Below are 21,608 nucleotides of genomic sequence, written 5' to 3'. Positions count from 1 at the left end.
CAAAGTTAAAATACTTGATTAATAAAGTGTCACTGGTACTGCAGATACCCCCAATGCAGTTGTCATGAATACACAAATCCATTCAGGTTTCATATTGCGTTACATAAAACAGAATTTGGTGGACAAAGGTGTACATGGGTTGTGTCATGATGGAGAATTAGCAAAATCTGTCATTCTAATAAAAAAACATTTTAGATACACATTTCAGAATTGCTAATGAAAATATCAAGAAATACTTCTGAACTGACAGAAATAGATATATAAAAAACACAATAATTCTGAATGTAAGCCACCAGACTGATGCAATGTATATCATATTTTTTTTAGTACATACCAAACTTTGTAAGTGTACATTGTAAAAATAGACTTTGTGTATTCTGTATGTTGTCACGTTTGCATGAAGGGCAGCAGACATTTCAGTCTTATTCTTACATACTTATCCATTACTGCTTTATATAGAAATCCCTTTTTCACACTTTATTTTAGTTACAATCAAGTCACATTTGTATTATAAGAAATGTGTTTTAGAATAACATAAGCATTTCTACCACACACTGCCATTAGCATCAGGTTTAAACTAACATCTAGCCAAAACAATCTGGTGTGGTCTTATATTTTGAGCTGCCCAGAGGGAGGAGACAGAATACAACGGAAGAGTTAACTACTATCTCTCTGACTCTACCCCTCCCGTTAGGGGGTGGTGTGTCTCTGTATAGGGGGATTAAACATGTCACAACCTCTGCCCCTTATAAATCCCCCCGCCACTCTATAAACAGGTTGGGGGGGAAGTATCCACAGCAGTTGGGAGTTTGGAGTAGTTACTCTGTCCGTGGCTTTTTTAGGTTTTTTGTAACGTCTAGTTTTTCTTTGTACATTTTAATTTTTTGTTAACCTGTTTTTACCTAAATTTGGATTATCTTAGGTTATCATCTCCTTCAGTATTGGGGGGGACTTTTATAAATATACCGGGGCATCTCCCACCCACAGTGTAAATCTTCATTTACTTGCTGTTCTCTTCCTCTCTGGTATCACACAAAGCACCCCATCATGTGGGAGTTCCGCTCATTCTCCTTTTGGAGAGCCGTTTTTGCTGAATTTTTTGGTACTATGTTCTATGTTTTCTTTGGCTTGGGTGCATCTTTGAAGTGGGCAGCTGGCCCGGCTAATGTATTGGTTATTGCATTAGCATTTGGTCTTGTACTGGCCACTATGGTCCAATCTATCGGCCATGTCAGCGGTGCTCATATTAACCCAGCAGTCACTTTTGCCTTCCTTATCGGCTCACAGATGTCCCTGTTCCGTGCCATTTTCTACATTGCAGCACAACTGCTGGGAGCAGTAGCCGGAGCTGCCGTTCTGTATGGTGTCACTCCTGCAGCAATCCGTGGCAACCTGGCCCTTAACACGGTAAATACTCATCATAAAAAGCTGTGCTGTATTCTTGCAGTGTGTTTACTCTTCCTAGTGTTATATTAATTAACCTATCTACATTTCTGTCTTAACTGAGGTTTTCTGCCTAAGGCCTCATTCAAATGTGCAGTGTCAAACCTACGTTTATATGTGCTTAAAGCACACTTATAAAAGCATATAAGTGCAGGTTATGACTTCTCAAAGTTTATTCGAACTAGCCATTTAGCTGCATTTAGGGTCATTCGTTATAGCTGTGTTTGGAGATAATAGAATTCTTTGCATCCATAGTCTGATTAGAAACTCTGAATATAGCTATACCCTTGTAAAGGTTTCTAAACATACTTTTTTAAGCAGGAATTTCTAAGTGAAGGAAAAAGTGATCTGGAAACATAAATGTTGCTTGTGCTTCCCAGAGAACCAGTGTGCCAGTGTGAACAACACCTAAGACCACTGGAATAGTGCGTTGCCATTTTCACTTAATTTAGACTTGACAGTGTGGGTACAGAAAGCAGAGAGTATTAGCCACTAAAAAATATTACTTTAACAGCTAAGAGTAAGAAAAATGACTGTCCTTTAGAACACTAGGCTCCATTTACAGGTATGTTGATAGAAATTGAAGTAGCAGAGTAAAAAAAAAAATATACAGATTCTTAATTAAGCCATTGTACACAGATATAATGTATATATGATAATAAAAGGCGACATTTGGAAATGGGTTAACTACAAAATGACAAGAGTCAGAGAGTCATTTCATAGGTTTGCAAATTGAAAAGTGACCTTCTGAATTTTGTCATTTTGTAGCTTAACGCATTTTACTTTTTTTTTATTATCATATTTACACTTTATATAGGAGGTTATTTCCGAAAGGTAAATCCACTTTGCACTGCAAGTGCACTTGGAAGTGCAGTCGCTCTAAATCTAAGGGGTAGATCTGAAATGAGGGGAAGCTCTGCTGATTTTATCATCCAATCATATGCAAGCTAAAGTGCTGTTTTTTATTTTCCTTGCATATCCCCCTCAGATCTACAGTTACTTTACTTCCAAGTGCACTTGCAGTGCAAAGTCGATTTGCCTTTAGTAAATAAACCCCATGCCACTTTAGCTTTTATCGGTTATAATACTTAAAGAAAGAACCCAGTGATCTGAAAGCTTTTTTTGTTTTAATTTTTAGTTAGTCACTTTGACAATACTTTTGCCTTCTATATCAATGGTAAATCCTGGCTAACATAGTACATCAGTTTGTTTTCCAACTTCACAGCGGGAACAATTTTGCAGTCGTTTATAAAGCAGATAGCAGAGTTGGTTGTAAGAACCAGACCTTAGACAATAGGTTGCAGTGCAGTGTGAGTAGCTAAAATACCTTTAAAATGCAAAATTCTACAAATCATGCAGGTAAGTGAAACACTCCACAATATGCAAAAGTACCATAGTAATTAAAAATTTGGTTACATACATGAAACATAGTGTTACATAAAGAATATATACATACCTGCAAATGAAATGAAGAGATTTCTTTTGAACTTCACCCACTAGCACACATATGTATTTATCTTCAGCTAGAAAATAAAACAAAACAAGACACTTGCCTCAATCATAATATAAAAATAATAAATAATCATTTTAGCTTAAGATTGAATAGGGAGGGATTGGAACACCTGTCGAGTTTTTATTGCTGTCTTTGTTCCCATTAGGGAATGTACCCTCTATCCCCCCCCCCCCCCCCCCATGACGGATATAACTGAAGTAAGTGAAGATCCCAAATTTTGTGTGGTCACCAGAAAAGGAAATGAGGGGAAATCTTTCAGTTGGGACACTAGTTCTGGTGACTACCAGGGATTTTCCTCACTTTAGAGGGTGTTTCTCAACATTCCTGTAGTGGCTATGGGACTGGGAGCGATGGGAAATCTCCCCAATGGGACACAGATAGCAAGAAAAAAAGTCTGTCATGGGGTTATAACTCTCCCTAAGCCCCTGTACACATGGTCGGACATTCCGCCAGCCAAATCCGTTGGATTTTGTCCGACGGATTTTGTCAGACGGATTGTGTCCGAAACTGTTGCATACACACGGTCGGACCAAGTTGCCGGAAAATCTGATCGTTCAGAACGTGATGGCGTTATTTCGTTACGACGGGACTACGTTCAGGCTAGTAGCCAATAGCTTTGGTGTAGGAATTTGATCTGAGCATGCGTGGCACTTTGTCCGATCGGAATTCTCTACACATGATCGGAGTATTTCCGATCGGACCAGTTTGTTGGAAAATATTTCCAACAAGTTGGAAAATTGGGTCCGACGGATATTCCGACGGAATCAGTCCGATGCATACCACACACAGTCGGATTATCCGACAACACGGTCCGATAAGACACATTCCAACGGATTCTCCGACCGTGTGTACAAGGGCTTAGGCTAGGTAATACATTATACAATTTTCTTATTCAATTTCCTTTAGATTTATCTTCAATTATGTAGTGCATGGGTGCTCAACCTGTGGCCCTCCAGCTGTTGCAGAACTACAAGTCCCATGAGGCATTGCAAGGCTGACAGTTACAAGCATGACTCCCAAAGGCAGAGGCATGGTGGGACTTGTAGTTCCGCATCAGCAGGAGGGCTACAGGTTGAGCTCCCATGATGTAGTGCAAGGGCCTGCCTGATTGCATACAAATTGAGAGTGTTTACGTCTGACCTTATATTATGTGGTTTTGGTAAATCTAAAGGAAAATTGTACAAGAAAATTGTATAATGTATGGCCAGCCGTACTCTATTCAAAATGAAAGAAAAAAAAAATGTTGCTTTCAGTTCTACTTTAAATACAATATAACTTTGTTTGCCCTTGTTGACTTTCATATTGCACAGATGTAAATCATAAATCTGAAATGAAAATGTACACCAAAATCTGAGTTTAAAATGCATGCTTTGTTTTATGATATAGGGTTCAGTGTCACTGCCGGCTCTGTTTTAAAGGGACTCTGTTGATTTAAAAAAGAAAAGAAAGCAGCTGCAACCTGTAATAGAGGATGTAAACTTACGTCTCTCATGGGAGACATGTTCATTCTTTACTGTGCCGCAGAGCTAGCAGCACTGTTGCTATCCAACAGTTTTTGGTATGTTGGATAGTGTGTCCACTGATGGGTGCCATGGTACCCCTCTTTGGCCACTGAGTCCTTAGTGCCGTAGAAGCAGGCAGAAAAAAAACATGGAGACACACTAATGCCCCGTACACACGAGCGGACTTTTCAACATCTAAACTCCGACGGACTGAGTCCGTCAGACTATCCGATCGTGTGTGGGCTGCAACGGACTTTAGCTTCGCTAAAGTCTGACGGACTTTAGAAATGAAGCATGCTTCAAATTTTCCCGACGGAACTCCGCCGGACCCGGTCCCCTTCGAATAATTCGCTCGTGTGTGTGCTACTCCGACGGACTAAAACCGACGCTAGGGCAGCTATTGGCTACTGTCTATGAACTTCCTACGTCGAATCCAGTCGTACGTCATCACGTTCGACTCCGTCGGAGTTTGGTGTGATGGTGTGTGGTCAAGTCCGTTCGGTCGAAAAGTCCGCCAGAACTCCGTCGGAACTCCGGCGGAACTCCTTTGGAGGTCTGTCAGACTTAATCCCTCTCGTGTGTACGGGGCATAACCATCACCCAGAAGTGATAGCAATGATGCCAATAGCTCTGCAAAAGAATGAACAACAGACAGTTCGCCTGCCCAACGAAGAGGTAAGTATTCAACCTCTGCTATTACAGGTTGCAGCTGTTAGCATTTTTTTTTTGTGTTAATCATCACCTTTTCCCTCTGGGATTCTGTGTGTAAATTCAGAGAATAAACATACTTTTTTTTAAAGAAAATAATAATGCTAATGAGAGAGCTGGGTAAGCACCACAGGTTAACAGGTAAAGTATGTTTAAATGTGGTAAAATGTATAACTACACAAAGAATTAAGGATGGGTTAATTATCTTCTAGTTTTCTTTTGTAACAATTAAATAAAAAGTCCATAGATTTTATTATTGGGAAAATATATTTGTGGAAATATGCACATATTAGGTATATATGTTGTGCTATAAAGAAAACCAGCAGTGGCTGACGTATTCAATGACTCTTGACAGTCAATAGGGGGCTCATAGTAAAATTGAGGTGCAACACAAACTGTTGGTGCTTGCGCCTAGTTCATGCACCCGTCACGGACTTGTACATTATCCCACCCAATTATTTACATTTAACTTTCGGCCAGGTAATCGCCTGGCCAATGGCTAAATGTGGCTGGGGATACAGTGCTGTGCGGGAAGCTGTCACATACATGACAGCTTATTAGCATAGGCAGGGCTTACTCTGAGTACTGGCATACCTCTGTACGCCAGCTCACAGCTGGTCTTAATTTCCTCCAGTTTCTTAATCAGCAAAGTGGTGGTAATTCTTTAAAACTTTGTTGCTGCCATAGCAATAGATTCTTAAAGTGACAGTAGTAAAAAATAACTGAATTTGCCGTATGTAACAGTAATATTACTGACACTGGAACAAATGGTTACCTGAATTAGGTACAGGCAGTTTCTAAGGGGACAACCACCAGAAATGTGGCATTAGAGCCATTTTGAATTCCCCTGAATATGTTTAGCCATTTAACATCATGTCACATTCTATCCTCTTCGCTTTCAAGAATTTCAAATGTCTCACTTGTTATTTTTCATATACGGTTAATAGCTACTACCTGTTGATGCTCTAATACAAAGTTCAAAGCTTTTTCAGTAACACTCTGATGTAATAAGTGACAGCACATCACATAAAATGTAAAGATACAGAACCAGTGAAAGGATTACTTAATTGTATTATTTTAAGTTATTAATAGGTGTTCAATAGCATTAAACTCAAAAGTAATGTCCTACTTATGAAAGCAGATCTTTATCCAATAACATATAATATAATCAACTATTAGATGGTTGTTAGGTAGAAATTTGAGTAGAAACAGCAAAAGAACCTGTTTTGAGTAGAAACAGCAAAAGAACCTGTAATGATCAAACATTCTAGTTTCAAGCAAAAATTTCAAAAGCATTAAAAATGAATTGAAATTAACACTATAATCCTTTTAAGTCGCACTTGGCTTATATTCAAAACATGGAAAACATTTTTTTTTTTTTTTTGCAGTTCAGTGGAGTCAGGACTGCTCAACGTCAAACAGAATTCGTTTTCACCATCTATTGGTGGTTAATTCTCTGTAACTTAATTTTATCCTGAGAAGGTTACAAGGTTAAACATGCAATAAACAATATGTATTTGTGGTTTAGAAAAAGTGTCTTATTATTCATGGACTTAAAATGCTTTTAGGGTCTCTGATCTTACTGCCTTCTTTACAGCTCCATCCTGGTGTGAGTCTTGGCCAGGCAACAACAGTAGAGATTTTCCTCACCCTCCAATTTGTGCTCTGTATCTTTGCCACCTACGATGAAAGGAGGAATGGGCGCTTGGGTTCTGTGTCTTTGGCAATTGGATTTTCTCTCACTTTGGGACACCTCTTTGGGGTACGTAAGAATGTGTAACAAGATTCTAAGACTTCTATCCCTCCTACCACTGATTGTCTAGATACATATATATATATATACTAAAATAACATAGATATAGATGGAATGTTATTGGACCCAGGAATTACCAAAAAAATAAGTGCTGGTCACTATAAATGTAAAAGAAAAGAGAATGCCAGATAATATATATATGTGTACCATGAGTGACCTTAGCAACAGTACCCGAAGTATAGTATTTGCCATGTATGAATCACTTTTAAGGCTATATCATAAAATAAGCATAGGAAAAAAAAAACCATATATAGAGGACCTATAATGTGTAAACTGGTCCTAACAACATCTAAGGAAGGGCCAAGGACTAGTCACCAGTATAGGCTTTCTATAGCTGATCCTTTCCTCAGGAGTAACCTGTATGGTAGTGGCCATCATGATAAAGAAGCAGGACATTGCTTTATTTCCAACCTGCAGGCCCAGGTTGTAGTTAAAATTTAGACTTCTATCCAGTAGAGATTCACCAATTTGATAGTTAAATAATAGTCAAATGGCTATTTCATGCAAAGCAATAATGATTTCATGACACAGAATGTATTAATTCTATCATAATAAGTATCAAATAGTGATTGAGTGATGTATTTATAAGGAAGTGGTGTACTGAAATGTGTGTGCATATTTTCTCCTAAGGCATTTTTAAGAAATGTACTAGAAAATTGATGACCGTGAAAACAGAAGACAGACAGACCTATTAAAAATAATTGTGTCCCCATCTGTCATAGCTCTGTACGAACCATGGAAATATTTTTGTTCTCAAAGTCTAAATTTGCAAAGGCTGAGAATTTCCCCTGGTGTATCAAATAATGAAACATTTGTTAGGACAAAAAAACATTGTAAAAGACCAAAAGTTCACAAAAAAATGGTGAATACAGCTAATCAATCTTTTAGAAATAAACATGTCACGAGCAAGGACTTCATAAATATTCATTAAGGATCTGCAGTAATCGAATCAAACTGTAATATAAAATTAAAAAAAAGTAACTTCTGGCTTAGATGGATGGGTATGGTTGGGAAGTTTTTTAATAGTTTACAGCCAATCTAAGCATTTAGTTGATTATCAGATGACCATGAATCAAAGCAAAAGAACAAGCTAATCTTTGGTTGTAGAAAGATGTTGCTCTGTACTGGTGAGTTTTCATTGTCTAGTCAATATATACTGTTCTTAAATGATTGAAATAAAATATTAGCTATATCTGTAAATCATGTAAAACATACAACAGTATTTTTATCTTCTCACATGTAAACTCTTATTATGTCTCTTTAGTTGTATTACACTGGTGCCAGTATGAACCCTGCCAGATCATTTGCTCCAGCAGTACTCACCAGAAATTTCACCAATCATTGGGTAAGAAACTAAACTAAATAGTCTTGTGTGTTTATATTTGTTGATTAGAGGTCACAAATACACGTTCAGTTGCTGATAGATAGATATATGGATAGAACTAAACTAAATTTAAAGCCAAAGCTTTTTTAAACACCAATTCTAGCTTGGGAAAAAGAAATGCAACCCCCAGCAGTTCTTAAAATAAGAAATAGCTTTGACTGTTATACTAACCCCTGTGTCTTTCACTGCTCCCACCTACTCGCCTATCCAGCACCCCTCCTCTTTATGGGTTGAATGACACCCAGAATCATGCAACCCACTTCCCGTGAGCCTAGGGCATTATGGTTCTGCCCCACAGGCATAGCTCTCTGCAGCATTCATAATTCATCTACCGCCAGAGGAAGAGGGTGAAGAAGACCTGTGACTAGATCTGACTCAAGACATTTATAAAAAGGTTATATAATGAAAGGGGGAGGGGAATCCTGAGCCCAGAGTTACTGAGCTTTGACTTTTTGATAACATAGGGATTGTGTTTTTCTTTTGTGGTGTCTATGTCCCATTTGGAAAGCTTTTTCTTTACTTCCTTTATTCAGACAAAATAGTGAGAGATTTCTCTGATGGAAGGAAGTAGTCACTAAAACAACTGTGCCTGTTGGAAAATGTTTCATATTTACCTGTTCCTGGTCACCAGGATAAAAAGAGACAGCAGTAAAATCAAAATTAAAGAAATAGGCAGCACTCCTTATACTCTAGATATTGAAAACAGATGTGTTAGTTTTATATATATTTGCAAATCTAAGTAAAGGCCACAAGACTTGTCTGTGTAGTGTGGTCTCTAATCTAAAGCCGGCCATGCACTAAGGGCCCGTTTACACTTGCTTTAAAACATGGCATTGGACACTTTTTAAAGTACTCAATGCCAAACAAAGCCCCTGTCACTAAACAAAATGGTTACCTCAAAGTCTTGTTCACATGTTGTGTTTGCTTTGTTTTGCTTGCCTAAAATAATTATACCCCATGTCGCTTTCTTGGTGCTTCAAAGCATCTCCAAAGCTTCCACAAAAGTCTATGAGAACGCTTGTTTACAGCACCTAAAGCTTTCATTCAGCATTAGCTTCTCTTTGTTTTGGAGATATTGAAGGTATGAGATATCCCAAGAGAACTGGAATGATGTAATCACTAGTCACTTCCAGTTCTTGTGTATATATTCTAGAAGTATCTGGTGAAGACATCACATCTGGTGTGCAGTGAGGAGCAGCAGGAAGGTGAGCAGGTACTGGACTGGAGCGGAGCAACTTGCCGATAGCACATGTGGTGTGCAACATGATAACGTTATAATAGAAAGTGAACAGGGACCGAAGAGAGGACTGAGTGGCACATGTGGTGAGCAGTGTGGGAGAAATCTAGTGGGAGGCAAGCAAGGACTGGAAAGAGGAGGATCAGCAAATCAGAGGATCAGCTGAGCTGGGGGTTACTACTTAGTGGGGGATCAGCAGAGCTAGGGGTTATTACTGAGTGGGGGCTCAGATATCTAGTGATCTTGCCAGAAATGTGTCCTTGCCACTTTCTGTAAGCTGAACTAAAAGCAAAATCTTATTTTGCCTCAATATCCCACATTTAATGAAAATGAACAAAGGCAGACAAGTCTATCACAAACAAAAGAACATTTGCCATCACACTTACCAGCTAGCCTGCAAAAAGAAAACAAAGCCCTGTCTAATGCCGTGTGCACACGACTTTGACGGACTGAATTCCGTCTGACTTTGACGAACGTCCATCGAATCGGACTTGTCTGCACATAATCACACCAAAGTCCGACCGTGATAACGTATGACCAGACTAGAATAAGGAAATTCATAGCTGCCCTAGCATCGGTTTTCGTCCTCCGGACTAGCAAACAGACGAACTGATTTTTCGACCGGACTCAAGTGCGTCGGAAGGATTTGAAACATGTTCTAAATCTAAAGTCCGTCTGATTTTTCGACAGCAAAGGTCCGATGAAGCCCACACACGATCAAATTGTCCAACGGATTCGTTCCGTCGGACCTTTGCTGTTGAAAAGTCTGGCTGTGTGTACACGGCATTACAGTTGATGTAAAAGACAGAAGGTTTAGTTGCACACATTTGCAAATATATGTGAAAGCCACAGTGCCTCATCCAGGCTCCTCTATATACTGTGGTCCTAACTCTATAGTTTTGAGATTCTCTGAGTTGGAACACATATAGCAGTAATTAAATTAAGGGCAGGTTTGCCTGGAGGGAGCCGACACCTCCTTGGACACCCAGCAAAAGCACAATGGCAGCTGAAAGCATCCAGTGTGTCCCTATGCACAATTCAGCAGACAAGCTGTGCACCAATCCAATCTATAACTAGCCTTTACAGTACAGCTTAGTACATAATCAGAAAATTGGACGAAATATACAGCTTTCAAATATCGGATGATAATCAGATCGTTAGTACACAGCTTTCGAGAACCGAAAACGACAGTACATGGAAAATTATTTGAAGGGACAAACACAATCTTGGAAACTAAAGAGTACATCACAATACAGTACAACACATTTCATTACTTTCAAAGCTGTAGTCTGTCATACGAAAACTTTTGTAACTTAACCACTTGCCACCCGCCCTATAGGCAATTGACGATGGCAAAGTGGTTTCATAATCCTGATCGGACGTCATATGACGTGATCAGGATTATGAGCAGCTGCGCGCCCCCGGGGGCGCGCATCGCGGCGATCGTTGTTGCGGGGTGTCAGTCTGACACCCAGCAACTATGATCTCAGTAAAGAGTCTCAGACGGAGACTCTTTACCATGTGATCAGCCGTGTCCAATCACGGCTGATCACAGTGTAAATGGGAAGAGCCGGTGATCGGCTTTTCCTCACTCGCGTCTGTCAGACGCGAGTAGAGGAGAGCCGATCGGCTGCTCCTCTGACAGGGGGGGTCTGTGCTGATCGATTATCAGCACAGCCCCCCCGAGGATGCCCACACTGGACCACCAGGGACACCACCAGACCACCAGGGAAAAGGTAATCCTCCCTAGACCACCAGGGATGCCAGTCAGCACAATGGATGCCAATCAGTGCCCATAATGGATGCCAATCAGTGCCCACAATGGGCATCACTGATTGGCATGCATTATTGTTTGGCACTGATTGGCATCCATTAGTACAGTATAACACCAATGCCGTCTATGAGTGCCCACCTGTGCCGCCTATCAGTGCCCACCTGTGCCGCCTATCGGTGCCCACCTGTGCTGCCTATCAGTGCCCACCTGTGCCGCCTATCAGTGCCCACCCATGCCCATCTGTGCTGCCTATCCATGCCCATCTGTGCCGCCCATCCATGCCAATCCGTGCCAGCTATCAGTGCCAATTTGTGCCACCTATCAGTGTCCATCCGTGTCGCCCATCAGTGCCGCCTATCAGTGCCACATATCAGTGTCCATCAATGCCACCTCATCAGTGCCACTTCATCGGTGCCATATCATTGGTGCCCATCAGTGCCGCCTTATCAGTGCCCATCAGTGTAGCCCCATCAGTGCCCATTAGTGAAGGAGAAAACGTACTTATTTACAAAGTTTTGAAACTGAAACAAAAAAAAACATTTTTTATTTCAAAATTTTCTGTATTTTTTATTTGTAGCGCAAAAAATAAAAACCGTAGAGGTGATCAAATACCACCAAAAGAAAGCTCTATTTGTGGGAAAAAAATGATAAAAAATTCATTTGGGTACAGTGTAGCATGACCGCGCAATTGTCATTTAAAGTGCGACAGCGCTGAAAGCTCAAAATTGGTCTGGGCAGGAAGGTGTTTAAGTGCCCTGTATTGAAGTGGTTAAGTAACCCCTTCATTTTCGTAAGCATGCGCAAAAAAAAGGACGATCATTTGTCCGATATTCTCATCATGTGTATGAGGCTTAAGGTGCACATGGAAGGGGCTATGTACATTACAAGCAACAGAAAATTTCCCAGCATACTTACTAGCTAGCTTGTAAAAAAACAAATTAGCCCCGTTTGAAGTCTAGCCTGGGTAACAATAATGGCTTCCTCCATAGATACAGTGAAGGGGTGAGTATAGCCATCCAGGGGAAAAAAAGTGTTATTCACAGTATTCCCAGATGAAAATACAAGGAGAAGGGGAAAAGGACTAATGCAGTCTCATCTAAGAACTGGTAAGCTGCAATATATTTAAAGTTGTTCTAAAGTCTGTTTTTTTTTTATACCTTAATACATTCTCTGAACCATACTACTTATCCTACACATTCGCATCCCTGAACACTTGCCTGACTCCTCTCACCAGTCCAGTGCTGTCCCAGCTGCAGAACCGTTCCTCTCTCTTCCTGGTCTCACAGGAGACACTGAGAGCAGTAGAAGCCATAGGCTCCTGCTGCTGTCAGTAAAACTCCTGTGAGGAGGGAGCAGGGTCGTGCGTTCATGGTGCTGCATGTGCCTATGGGTGCAGACAGCCAAGCTCAGGAGCGCATGTGCACAAGTGCCCTCCTTAGCAGCCACCTTGCCAAGGAGCCACCCAGAAGGGGAAGGAGCAGACAGCACTAGGGGGGGACTGCAAAGTATAATCTCTTTTTTCTTTCAATTAAAAAAAAAAAAAAAACCTTTAGTATCATTTTCAATTTTGTTTTTGGGTTTAGATACGCTTGAACATGTTTCTGTAATTTCAAAAGTTGTTTTCACTCTTTGTAAATATTCAGCTTTCAGTAAAAGAATAACTGGTGATCCACCATGAAGGTATTTGTTCCTGCTGTTGCTGTGTCCTGCGATTTCACTTGGTCACATGTGCCCTTGTTTATGCAGTCAGGAAACAAGGGCACATGTGACAGAAAACATCAGCTTTGATGTGCAACTGATGCTGAAGCAAGTGTTTAAAGACAGGAAGTAGCTGAACAAGGTGGGATCAGCACTCAGCTGCAAAAAAATAAAAACAGTATTTTATAAGAAAAATAGCAATTGCTTATTCACAGTGCTTTAGCAAACTAAAAATGTATTCATTTAGGTTTTAGTTCTACTTTAACCCCTTCAATACCAGGCACTTATACCCCCTTCCTGCCTAGACCAATTTTCCGCTTTCAGCGCTGTCGCACTTTGAATGACAATTGTGCAGTCATGCTACACAGTACCCAAACAAATTTTTTGTTCACACAAATAGAGCTTTCTTTTGATGGTATTTGATCACTGCTGGAGTTTTTATTTTTTGCGCAACAAATAAAAAAAGACCAAATTTTGAAAAAAAAAAATGTTTCTTTGAATCTGTTATAAAATTTTGTAAATAAGTAAGTTTTCTCCTTCACTGACGGGCACTGATAAGGTGGCACTGATGGGCACTGATAGGTGGCACTGGTATGCAGCACTGATGGGCACTGATTGGTGGCACTGATGGGCGGCTCTAATGGGCACTTATGGGTGGCACCAATAGGTGTAAAAACAAATCCTGGACACCCACACACTGATAAGGCATCTTTATTGCGAATAAACTCCAGTACAGTCAGTTCATTTAGGCAAATGCAGGTATGAATGACTGACGCGTTTCACACCAGGTGTTGATGCTTAATCTTAGATCATGATTAAAACCACTTCAATACCTTAGGGCGTCATATGACGTCCTTGACATTGAGTGGGGATATCTTCTGCTCCCCCCCTCCCGCCACCATCCGGGGCTTCTCCGGGCTCTTCCGTGCCATTGGGAGCCCGGAGAAAGAATCGGCCGGTCCCGGATGACAATGATAGAGATTTCCGGTGACCAAATAGTCACCGGTCATCTCTATGACCGTCGGAGGCCTGGGTGCGACATTATGATGTCACTCCCGGGTTCCTGGAAGTAAACAAAGCCATGATTGCGGCTGTCAGTATGAGATCGGTGCTTTCCAGCCTGGAGGAGAGATGTGGGGTCTTATTGACCCCGCATCTCTACATAAAGAGGACCTGTCACACACCATTCCTATTAAAAGGGATTTTTACATTCCTTGTAATAGGAATAAAAGTTTACAATAAAAATGTAAAAAAGTGCAAATAAATAAATAAATAAAGTAAAAAAAAAAAAAACAGCCCTGTCCCCGGTAGCTCACGTTCAGAAGTGAATACACAAGTCCCGCTCACATCTGTAAACGCCGTTCAAACCACACATGTGAGGTATCACCATGTGCATTAGAGCATGTGCAACAATTCTAGCACTAGACCTCCTCTGTAACTCTAAACTGGTAACCTGTAAAATTTTTCAAAGCGCCGCCTATGGAGATTTTTAAGTACCGAAGTTTGGCGTCATTCCATGAGTGTGCGCAATTTTAAAGCGTGACATGTTAGGTATCTATTTACTCAGTGTAACATCATCTTTCACATTATAAAAAAAAACTGGGCTAACTTTACTGTTTTGTTATTTTTTAATTCATGAAACCGTTTAAAAAAACAAAAGGCGTTTGAAAAATGATTGCGCAAATACCGTGCAAGATAAAAAGCTGCAATGACCGCCATTTTATTCCCTAGGGTGTCTACAAAAAAAAATATAATGTTTGGGGGTTTTGAGTAATTTTCTAGCAAAAAAAAAGATGATTTTTACATGTAGGAGAGAAGTGCCAGAATAAGCCTGGTATTGAAGTGGTTAAGCACCAACACCCGGTGTGAAATGAGTCAGTCATTCTTCCCTGCATTTGCCTAAATGAACTGACTGTACTGGATTTTATTTATTTACAAAAAAGATGCCTCATCAGTGTGTGGCTGTCCAGGATTTGTTTTTTGCTCCTTGATTTACTGCTGAGTCTGCATCAGAGTGTTTCCACAGGGAATGTGCATTGAGAGGACTCGGGTTTAGAGTGGCAATTATATTTCTACTATTGGCACTAATAGGTGGCACGGATGGACACTGATAGATAGCACTGATGGGCATCACTGATAAGGAGACATCTAGCAAACATTAGTAATGGACACTCACTGGCACCATTTGTGGGCACTGATTGGCATATTTTGGGCACTGTGCGGCATCCCTGGTGGCCATGGGTGGCATACCTGGTCATCCATCCGTGGTGGCCATCCCTGGTGGTCCTTGTGGCATCCCAGGTGGTCCAGTGTGGGCATCTGTGGGGGGGGGGGGGGGCTGCGCTGATAATTAGCGCAGACTCCCCTGTCAGGAGAGTCACCGATCGGCTCTACTCTACTCACGTCTGTCAGACACGAGTGAGGAAAAGCCAATACATGGCTTTGACTGTTTACACTGATCAGCCGTGATTGGACACACCTGATCAGGTGGTAAAGAGCCTCCATCTTTACCTAGATCAGAGTAGTGGTGTGTCAGCTGGAAGTTATCCTGAAAGGCGTCATATGATGTCCAGTCAGGATAACTGAACCACCGCTTAGCCATCATTTTGCTATAGGCTGGGCGGGAAGTGGTTAATGTTGCAAATAAAGGTGCCTACAGCAATTGAAGTGTATGCAAAAGTCAAAAAGGTTAAGTTTTGGTTAGATTAGGAAAAGGTTAAATCATCTGCCAAGTGTTTATTGTAGCCTGTGTCCTTGCAACCTACATTCAACACTCTATTTGTCGTGGTGACCATTGTTACAGAGACAGAAAATAAAATGAAATTGTACATTTTAGAGTTGTCATTAAAGCAACGGGGAGGATACATTTTCTTCTGTTAATACCTGTGTAAAGCTGGGTATACACTGATTGGAATTTGGCAGATTCATCAGACAGGCAAATTTTTATTGGCGTGTATTCATCACTACTCAACAGAATTTGATTGTTTAAGTTGACTTCTGTCGAAGGAACATGCTGGAAAACTTTTGACAATCAATGGCTGCAGCCAATTGAGTTGCGCTGTCAGAATACAATTCCTGCCCTTGCGGGAAGAATTCGTCCATGCGCTTTGTTTAATGGAGGAATTTTTTTCTTCCATTCAGCTAGTGCATGGCCAGATTAGAATTTTGCTCACTTTGGGAAATTCCAGCACTTCCAGTTACATCTCCAAAACAGGAAGTGAGTGGAAATCTCCCCACTACACACAAGCAGCAAAATAAAATTACCTTATAGGAGTATTAACCCTTCTTAACAAAAAATGTTTAGGCTATAAGTACACTTTAATGATCTGGTTGCCGGATTACACAAAATTAAGGTTGGATTATTAATACTCCAAAGAGCATCTGTAAAGACATGCATGTTCATATTGGGGCTTTTTCCTCTGGAGAAGCAAGGGGGAAACAGTCTAAGCAGAAGCTTAGACTGGGGAAATTGGGAAAGGCCTACAAATGTTAGGTCTTGCTAGATGACTTTTAAAACATTAAAAATAAGTGCCTATACTATTTAATATCCAGTAATACACTGTCTGACCCTGCTCTGCACATGCTCAGTTTCTATCCATTTTCAGACACTGCCGAGTATGAAGAGGCTGATCTGCTGACAGCCTTAAAGCTGCATTAAACCCTCCTATACTTTACAGCTAAGGCAGCTTCTTCTATTTGATCTCCAAATGCTATGGTGCTGCACATGTGATCAGTTATGACACCAGCCATTTAATGGTTTGACAGTTTGGTTGAGGACACAAGCAAATGTGACAGTTAGCAATCCCAGCAATCCAGGGATGTAACTGTTTTTGGAAACCTTTAGGCCGGGTTCACACCGCTGCGATGCGGGAACGCCGCGAATCCGCGGCGTTTTCCCGCATCGCACACCTCCCGCCGGCAGTTCACACTGCCCTATGCGGACGGCTGGGAGTGTCAATGATATGTTAATGACACCCCCAGATCCGTCCGCATATCGCAGTGCGATCTGCCGACTCGCACAGGAATCGGATCGCATGGTGTGAACACCCATGCGATCCGATTCTGTTGCGGACCAAAAAAAGGGTCCCGTGCGAGTTTGCTGCGGGAGCGATGCGAATTCAGCCATACTATCTGTATGGCTGAACTCGCATCGCTACGGAGATCGGATGTGATTTGCGGTGCGAATCACATCCGGATCTCCCCCCGCAGCAGTGTGAACCCAGCCTTAAATAAATAGGTTTAGTTCTGTTTTATGATTTATTGCTGGGGCTCTGGGCTTCAGAAAAATGACAGCCTCTGGTAAGAACAAACAGGAGCAAGGCTGGAGGCAATTTATAGCACACACTAATTTTGGCAGCATATATATTAATGTGGAATGTATGTTCCTTGCTCAAGAACCTGATTTTTTTCATGATGTTATGGGTAAAGTTTTGCTTTAAGAACAAGAAAGTGTGCTAATATTCTTCAAATGAATGTCGTTTACCTGGATGGTAATGGTTTTTCCTTAACAAAGTTGGAGCTGTATTTCCTAAGTAAATGCCCTAGTGTTTGATATTTAGAAAATGTTCACAATTAAAAAAATGTTAGTTAGTGGACCTTTAGTACTAAATAAAAGAATAAAGTTCAGCTATAGAAAAAGAATGAGAGTATTATTCAATAAAATGCTGGAAAAAAAAAATATGAATGGGAACAGCATCAAGAATGTGATACCTAATGAAATTCCTAATTCACAATTGTTTTACCTTATTTCAATTATTTTCCAAATATGCAGGTCTATTGGGTTGGTCCTATCATCGGTGGAGCACTCGGAGGTCTTGTTTATGACTTCATCCTCTTTCCAAGAATGAGAGGGCTGTCAGAGAGACTTTCAATCCTTAAAGGAGCTCGACCTGCAGAGCCCGAAGGCCAGCAGGAAGCAACGGGGGAGCCTATAGAACTGAAAACACAATCTCTATAAATAAAACCTCTGCACAATTACGTAGTGACACACAAGCATTCACACACGCACACAATTTTGGCCTAGTTAGCGTAATATCCGTCATGGAAAGTGTGTTGGGGGGGACGGGTTATACTTTGAAAAATGTTTCTTTTCTTATCAGGCTGTGGGTATTGTGTTGAAATAGAGGCAAAAGGAGCGGTTAATGTGCTTGACTTTCTCACCAAAGTTGGGATGGGGTCGTTTGAAGGGGTCAAACAACTCAGGGGTAAAATATATTTATATCACACAGGAAGGAATTTACAGTTCAAATTAGAGGGATTCATCCTCCCTGCCACAAAAAAAATGTAGCACTGAAGTTGAAACCAGATGGTAATACAGCTCCTAAGTGCCTTAACATGTCAGCTTTAAGCATTTAATTAGATGTAAAAGGTCCCCATCAAACTTCCCATCCACTCTCCTAACTGTGCCTCTAATGCTGCTGTACATCTCAGACACATTATTTTCTTTATACTGCGTTTTACTTTTTGCTGGTTTAAGAAAATGTTTTCTTTTTTGTGTTTTTAGAAGGTGGAGGAGAATAATGGGCCAAAAACCCTTTTATTTTACAATGAACTCTATTAAAATATTCTGTAGGCATCTTGTAACAGGAAAGGCCTTTCCCCCATTAACGTATACTTACGAAATCCCTTTGTGTGATAATGTTTGCCCCATAATCTTTAACATAAAGACTTCCATTTTTATGCTGCTCAGGGTTAGTCATCCACCCTGTACATATTTTCCTTCCAACATGTAAGGGACAAATGGGGTTAACAACCCTTGATATAATTGAATGGCAGCTCCTTATTTTTAAAAAGGCTGGTATGGACATTTCATGTGAAACATCTACCCTTTATTAAATGTTTTAAAAAAAAATCTATAACTGGAAAAAACATGTCAACTGTCTTGGATTTCTCAGATCCAGTATATCTCTTTATCAAGTTATCTATTTTAAAGCTGCTTTCTTATTTCTTATACTGGTAATTAGTTAGGAACAAATTATATTTTAGTATGGAGAATGCAGCTTGGCCGATTTGTTCTATAAATAATGACATGTTTCTTTAACTTGATTAATGTAGCTAATATTATTTGGTTTGATCATAAATGCAATTGAAACTTGGGGTAAGTAGGTGTGTCTCTTAAAACTGAATTTCAATTTAGGTATATTATTATTTATTACTAAGCTGCATTGTGTTTAGGTCTGATCACATTGTTAATTAACTTAGCCCAGAATTCTACTTTGTGTTGCATATTTCCTCAGAATCAGCACCCGCACAATATACATCTATGTGACATATATGTTTATTGAATGTGAGGTAACACAAAAATCATACTTCTGTTTTATATATATATATATATATATATATATATATATAAAATCTCCCAGGGTGCATGTCAGTGACTAGGAACCTTACAGAAATATTGACATCTGGCACGGAGTGAAGCGGTTTTAAATATTTCAGTCCCATAGTGGTTATCTAATGATATCAACCACAGTATATACAAAATTGGGCAGATTTGAGTCAGAATCAGTAAAAATCTGCTGTATCTGGTGAATGCAATAGAAACGTGTTGCATTGTAACAGGATAACGAATACCGTTCTTTTTTTTATTCATATCACCTACTTCATGTTCATGTTAAACCCCCTTTGGGCTTTTAAGGCTGCAACATGTTTGAATAGTACCCTTTTTTAATATAGGCATAACCACCGAAGTCAGTAAAGACAGCAGTACACTTATTACATTATATCTAATGATGCTGTGCTGACCAGCACTGTATGAGGTTTACAATCAATGTGCCTTTGCTAAACTGCATACAGATCTACATGGAATAAATGCTAAAAATATTAGATAGATTTCTGAAAAGAAGAATTGAGATTTTATAGAAATGATTTACATGAGCAATAAAGTATCAATTAATATGGCCGTGGCAATACCGGTATCAGTATTCATCCTGTTTTTGAACCAAATGGCTCTAGTGGAAAGTTTTAGGTTAATATGGGTATAAAACTGGGGTACCATATAATATGTGCTACTAAACTGTAACTGCTGCACCTCACTGCTCTGAGCTAAAGCCAGGGTGAAGTTGCATATATAGATGAGGCAATGTGGTGCTTGTATGTATGGGGCTTGGGTGGGTGACAAACATCTGATCCGTAAGCGAGGTGAAAGTAAATGTGCCTCTTCTACTTTTGGCACAATAAAAATATTATAAAATACTAAATTCAATTAAGAAAGAGTATACTGTGGAGACCAAAGTCTACATTCTATGGCTTCTATGTCAAGGAATCCTACAAATAAATTCAGTATTTGTATGTATGTGTGGCACTGGTAATGGTTGCAATGCCAAATGAAGCAGGCCTGACTTGTCTGCAAATTTTGAGATTTGCAAAGCATGCAGTGCATTCTCAAGCACAATACCCTGGTATTTTCACTGCTTTGCCGTGGACGAATTTAGTACAACAAATCTTAATTTATATTAGTTTGCTCAGCATATCTTTCAAGTTCTGTCTAGTCTCTGCCTTTAGGAGCTTTTCAAATATCAATGGCAAAGGGAGTAAAAGAACAAAACGTGACAAAATGTTTATTTTTAAGTAAATAATGATATATTCAACACCAGGAATCACAGGTACAATTATGCCATCATAATTATCTGCATAAATAATTTACTTAATTATAATTTAAATTCAAGATAAAATGCGATGTTTACAAATTTTAATATGTATATAAGTATAGTTAATTTTTGCATTCTTTCACTGTCAGTGTGGTCATTTGTTCACAAATGATGTATGATAAATAACTTGTGGAATATCATTAAAGTTGGTTTTGACTACCTTAATTTAAGTATTTAAGTAATAAACTATGTAAACACAGTAATTGCCTAATTCAGTGAAGATAAAATACATTTCTGCATAAGAGTCTCTAATGGCCATTTCAGCCTACTATTAGTATAGTTATTACATGTACATGAGTCATATTACCTTTCATCTCTCTGGACATAATATATAAATATGTAAATATGAAATTCATATGTATATATGAGTGTGTATAAATAAATATACGCACACATACATACAGATATACATGTTTATTTTATCTGAAATTATGGGTTTTACCACAGGTCAGAGGGAGTTTTCATTTTATAGTTAAGTTATATTATATCTTTGGAACCTCCATCAATAAACATCTAAATATTGAAAAACTGATTGGTGGTGATCTCTGGGTAATATTCAGTATATGTTTGTCATCTGAGATGAGAAGGATAAGAAGGCAGTAAAACTGCAATAAAATGTTAAATACAGACACCAAGGGGTTGTAACTACAAACCTGCTCACTCAATCTACAAATATTGGCTTGTAGCTCCAAAAGATCTCTGGCACGCCTGCAGCAAGTCTGCCTCCACTATTCAGAAGGGAATGGTGCATTGAACAGAGGAATACAGCCAGAATTGAATGCAGAGGTGGAAACAGCTATTTGATTAATAAGGGTCTAATAGACCTAAGAACAATAAAGCTGGCATACAACGCAGGGCTAACAAAGAACACAGGATATCAGTAGACT

General features: G+C 39.7%; 1 protein-coding gene across 1 annotated transcript; it reads left to right on the top strand.

Moving 5' to 3' along the window:
• Positions 1-759: 759 nt before the first annotated feature.
• On the top strand, positions 760-21,253 carry MIP (major intrinsic protein of lens fiber). Its single transcript, XM_077483460.1, has 4 exons — positions 760-1,407; positions 6,764-6,928; positions 8,244-8,324; positions 17,844-21,253. The coding sequence occupies exons 1-4, from the start codon at positions 1,048-1,050 to the stop codon at positions 18,027-18,029; spliced, it is 792 nt and encodes a 263-aa protein (XP_077339586.1). The 5' UTR covers positions 760-1,047; the 3' UTR covers positions 18,030-21,253.
• Positions 21,254-21,608: the final 355 nt, after the last annotated feature.

Source organism: Lithobates pipiens, unplaced genomic scaffold (assembly GCF_037356315.1).
Source record: "Lithobates pipiens isolate NorthernLeopardFrog02 unplaced genomic scaffold, aLitPip1_a1.2 Scaffold_16, whole genome shotgun sequence".
Classification (NCBI taxonomy): Eukaryota; Metazoa; Chordata; class Amphibia; order Anura; family Ranidae; genus Lithobates; species Lithobates pipiens.
The sequence above is the reverse complement of the archived record's forward strand: the minus strand, read 5'-3'. Positions and strand labels throughout refer to the sequence as shown.

Bases quoted from the DNA above. Each gene is read 5' to 3' on its own strand.
- MIP (XM_077483460.1), top strand. From the start codon at position 1,048: ATGTGGGAGTTCCGCTCATTCTCCTTTTGGAGAGCCGTTTTTGCTGAA. The intron at 1,408-6,763 runs GTAAATACTCAT...CCTTCTTTACAG, and splicing joins GCAACCTGGCCCTTAACACG to CTCCATCCTGGTGTGAGTCT. The intron at 8,325-17,843 runs GTAAGAAACTAA...CCAAATATGCAG, and splicing joins GAAATTTCACCAATCATTGG to GTCTATTGGGTTGGTCCTAT.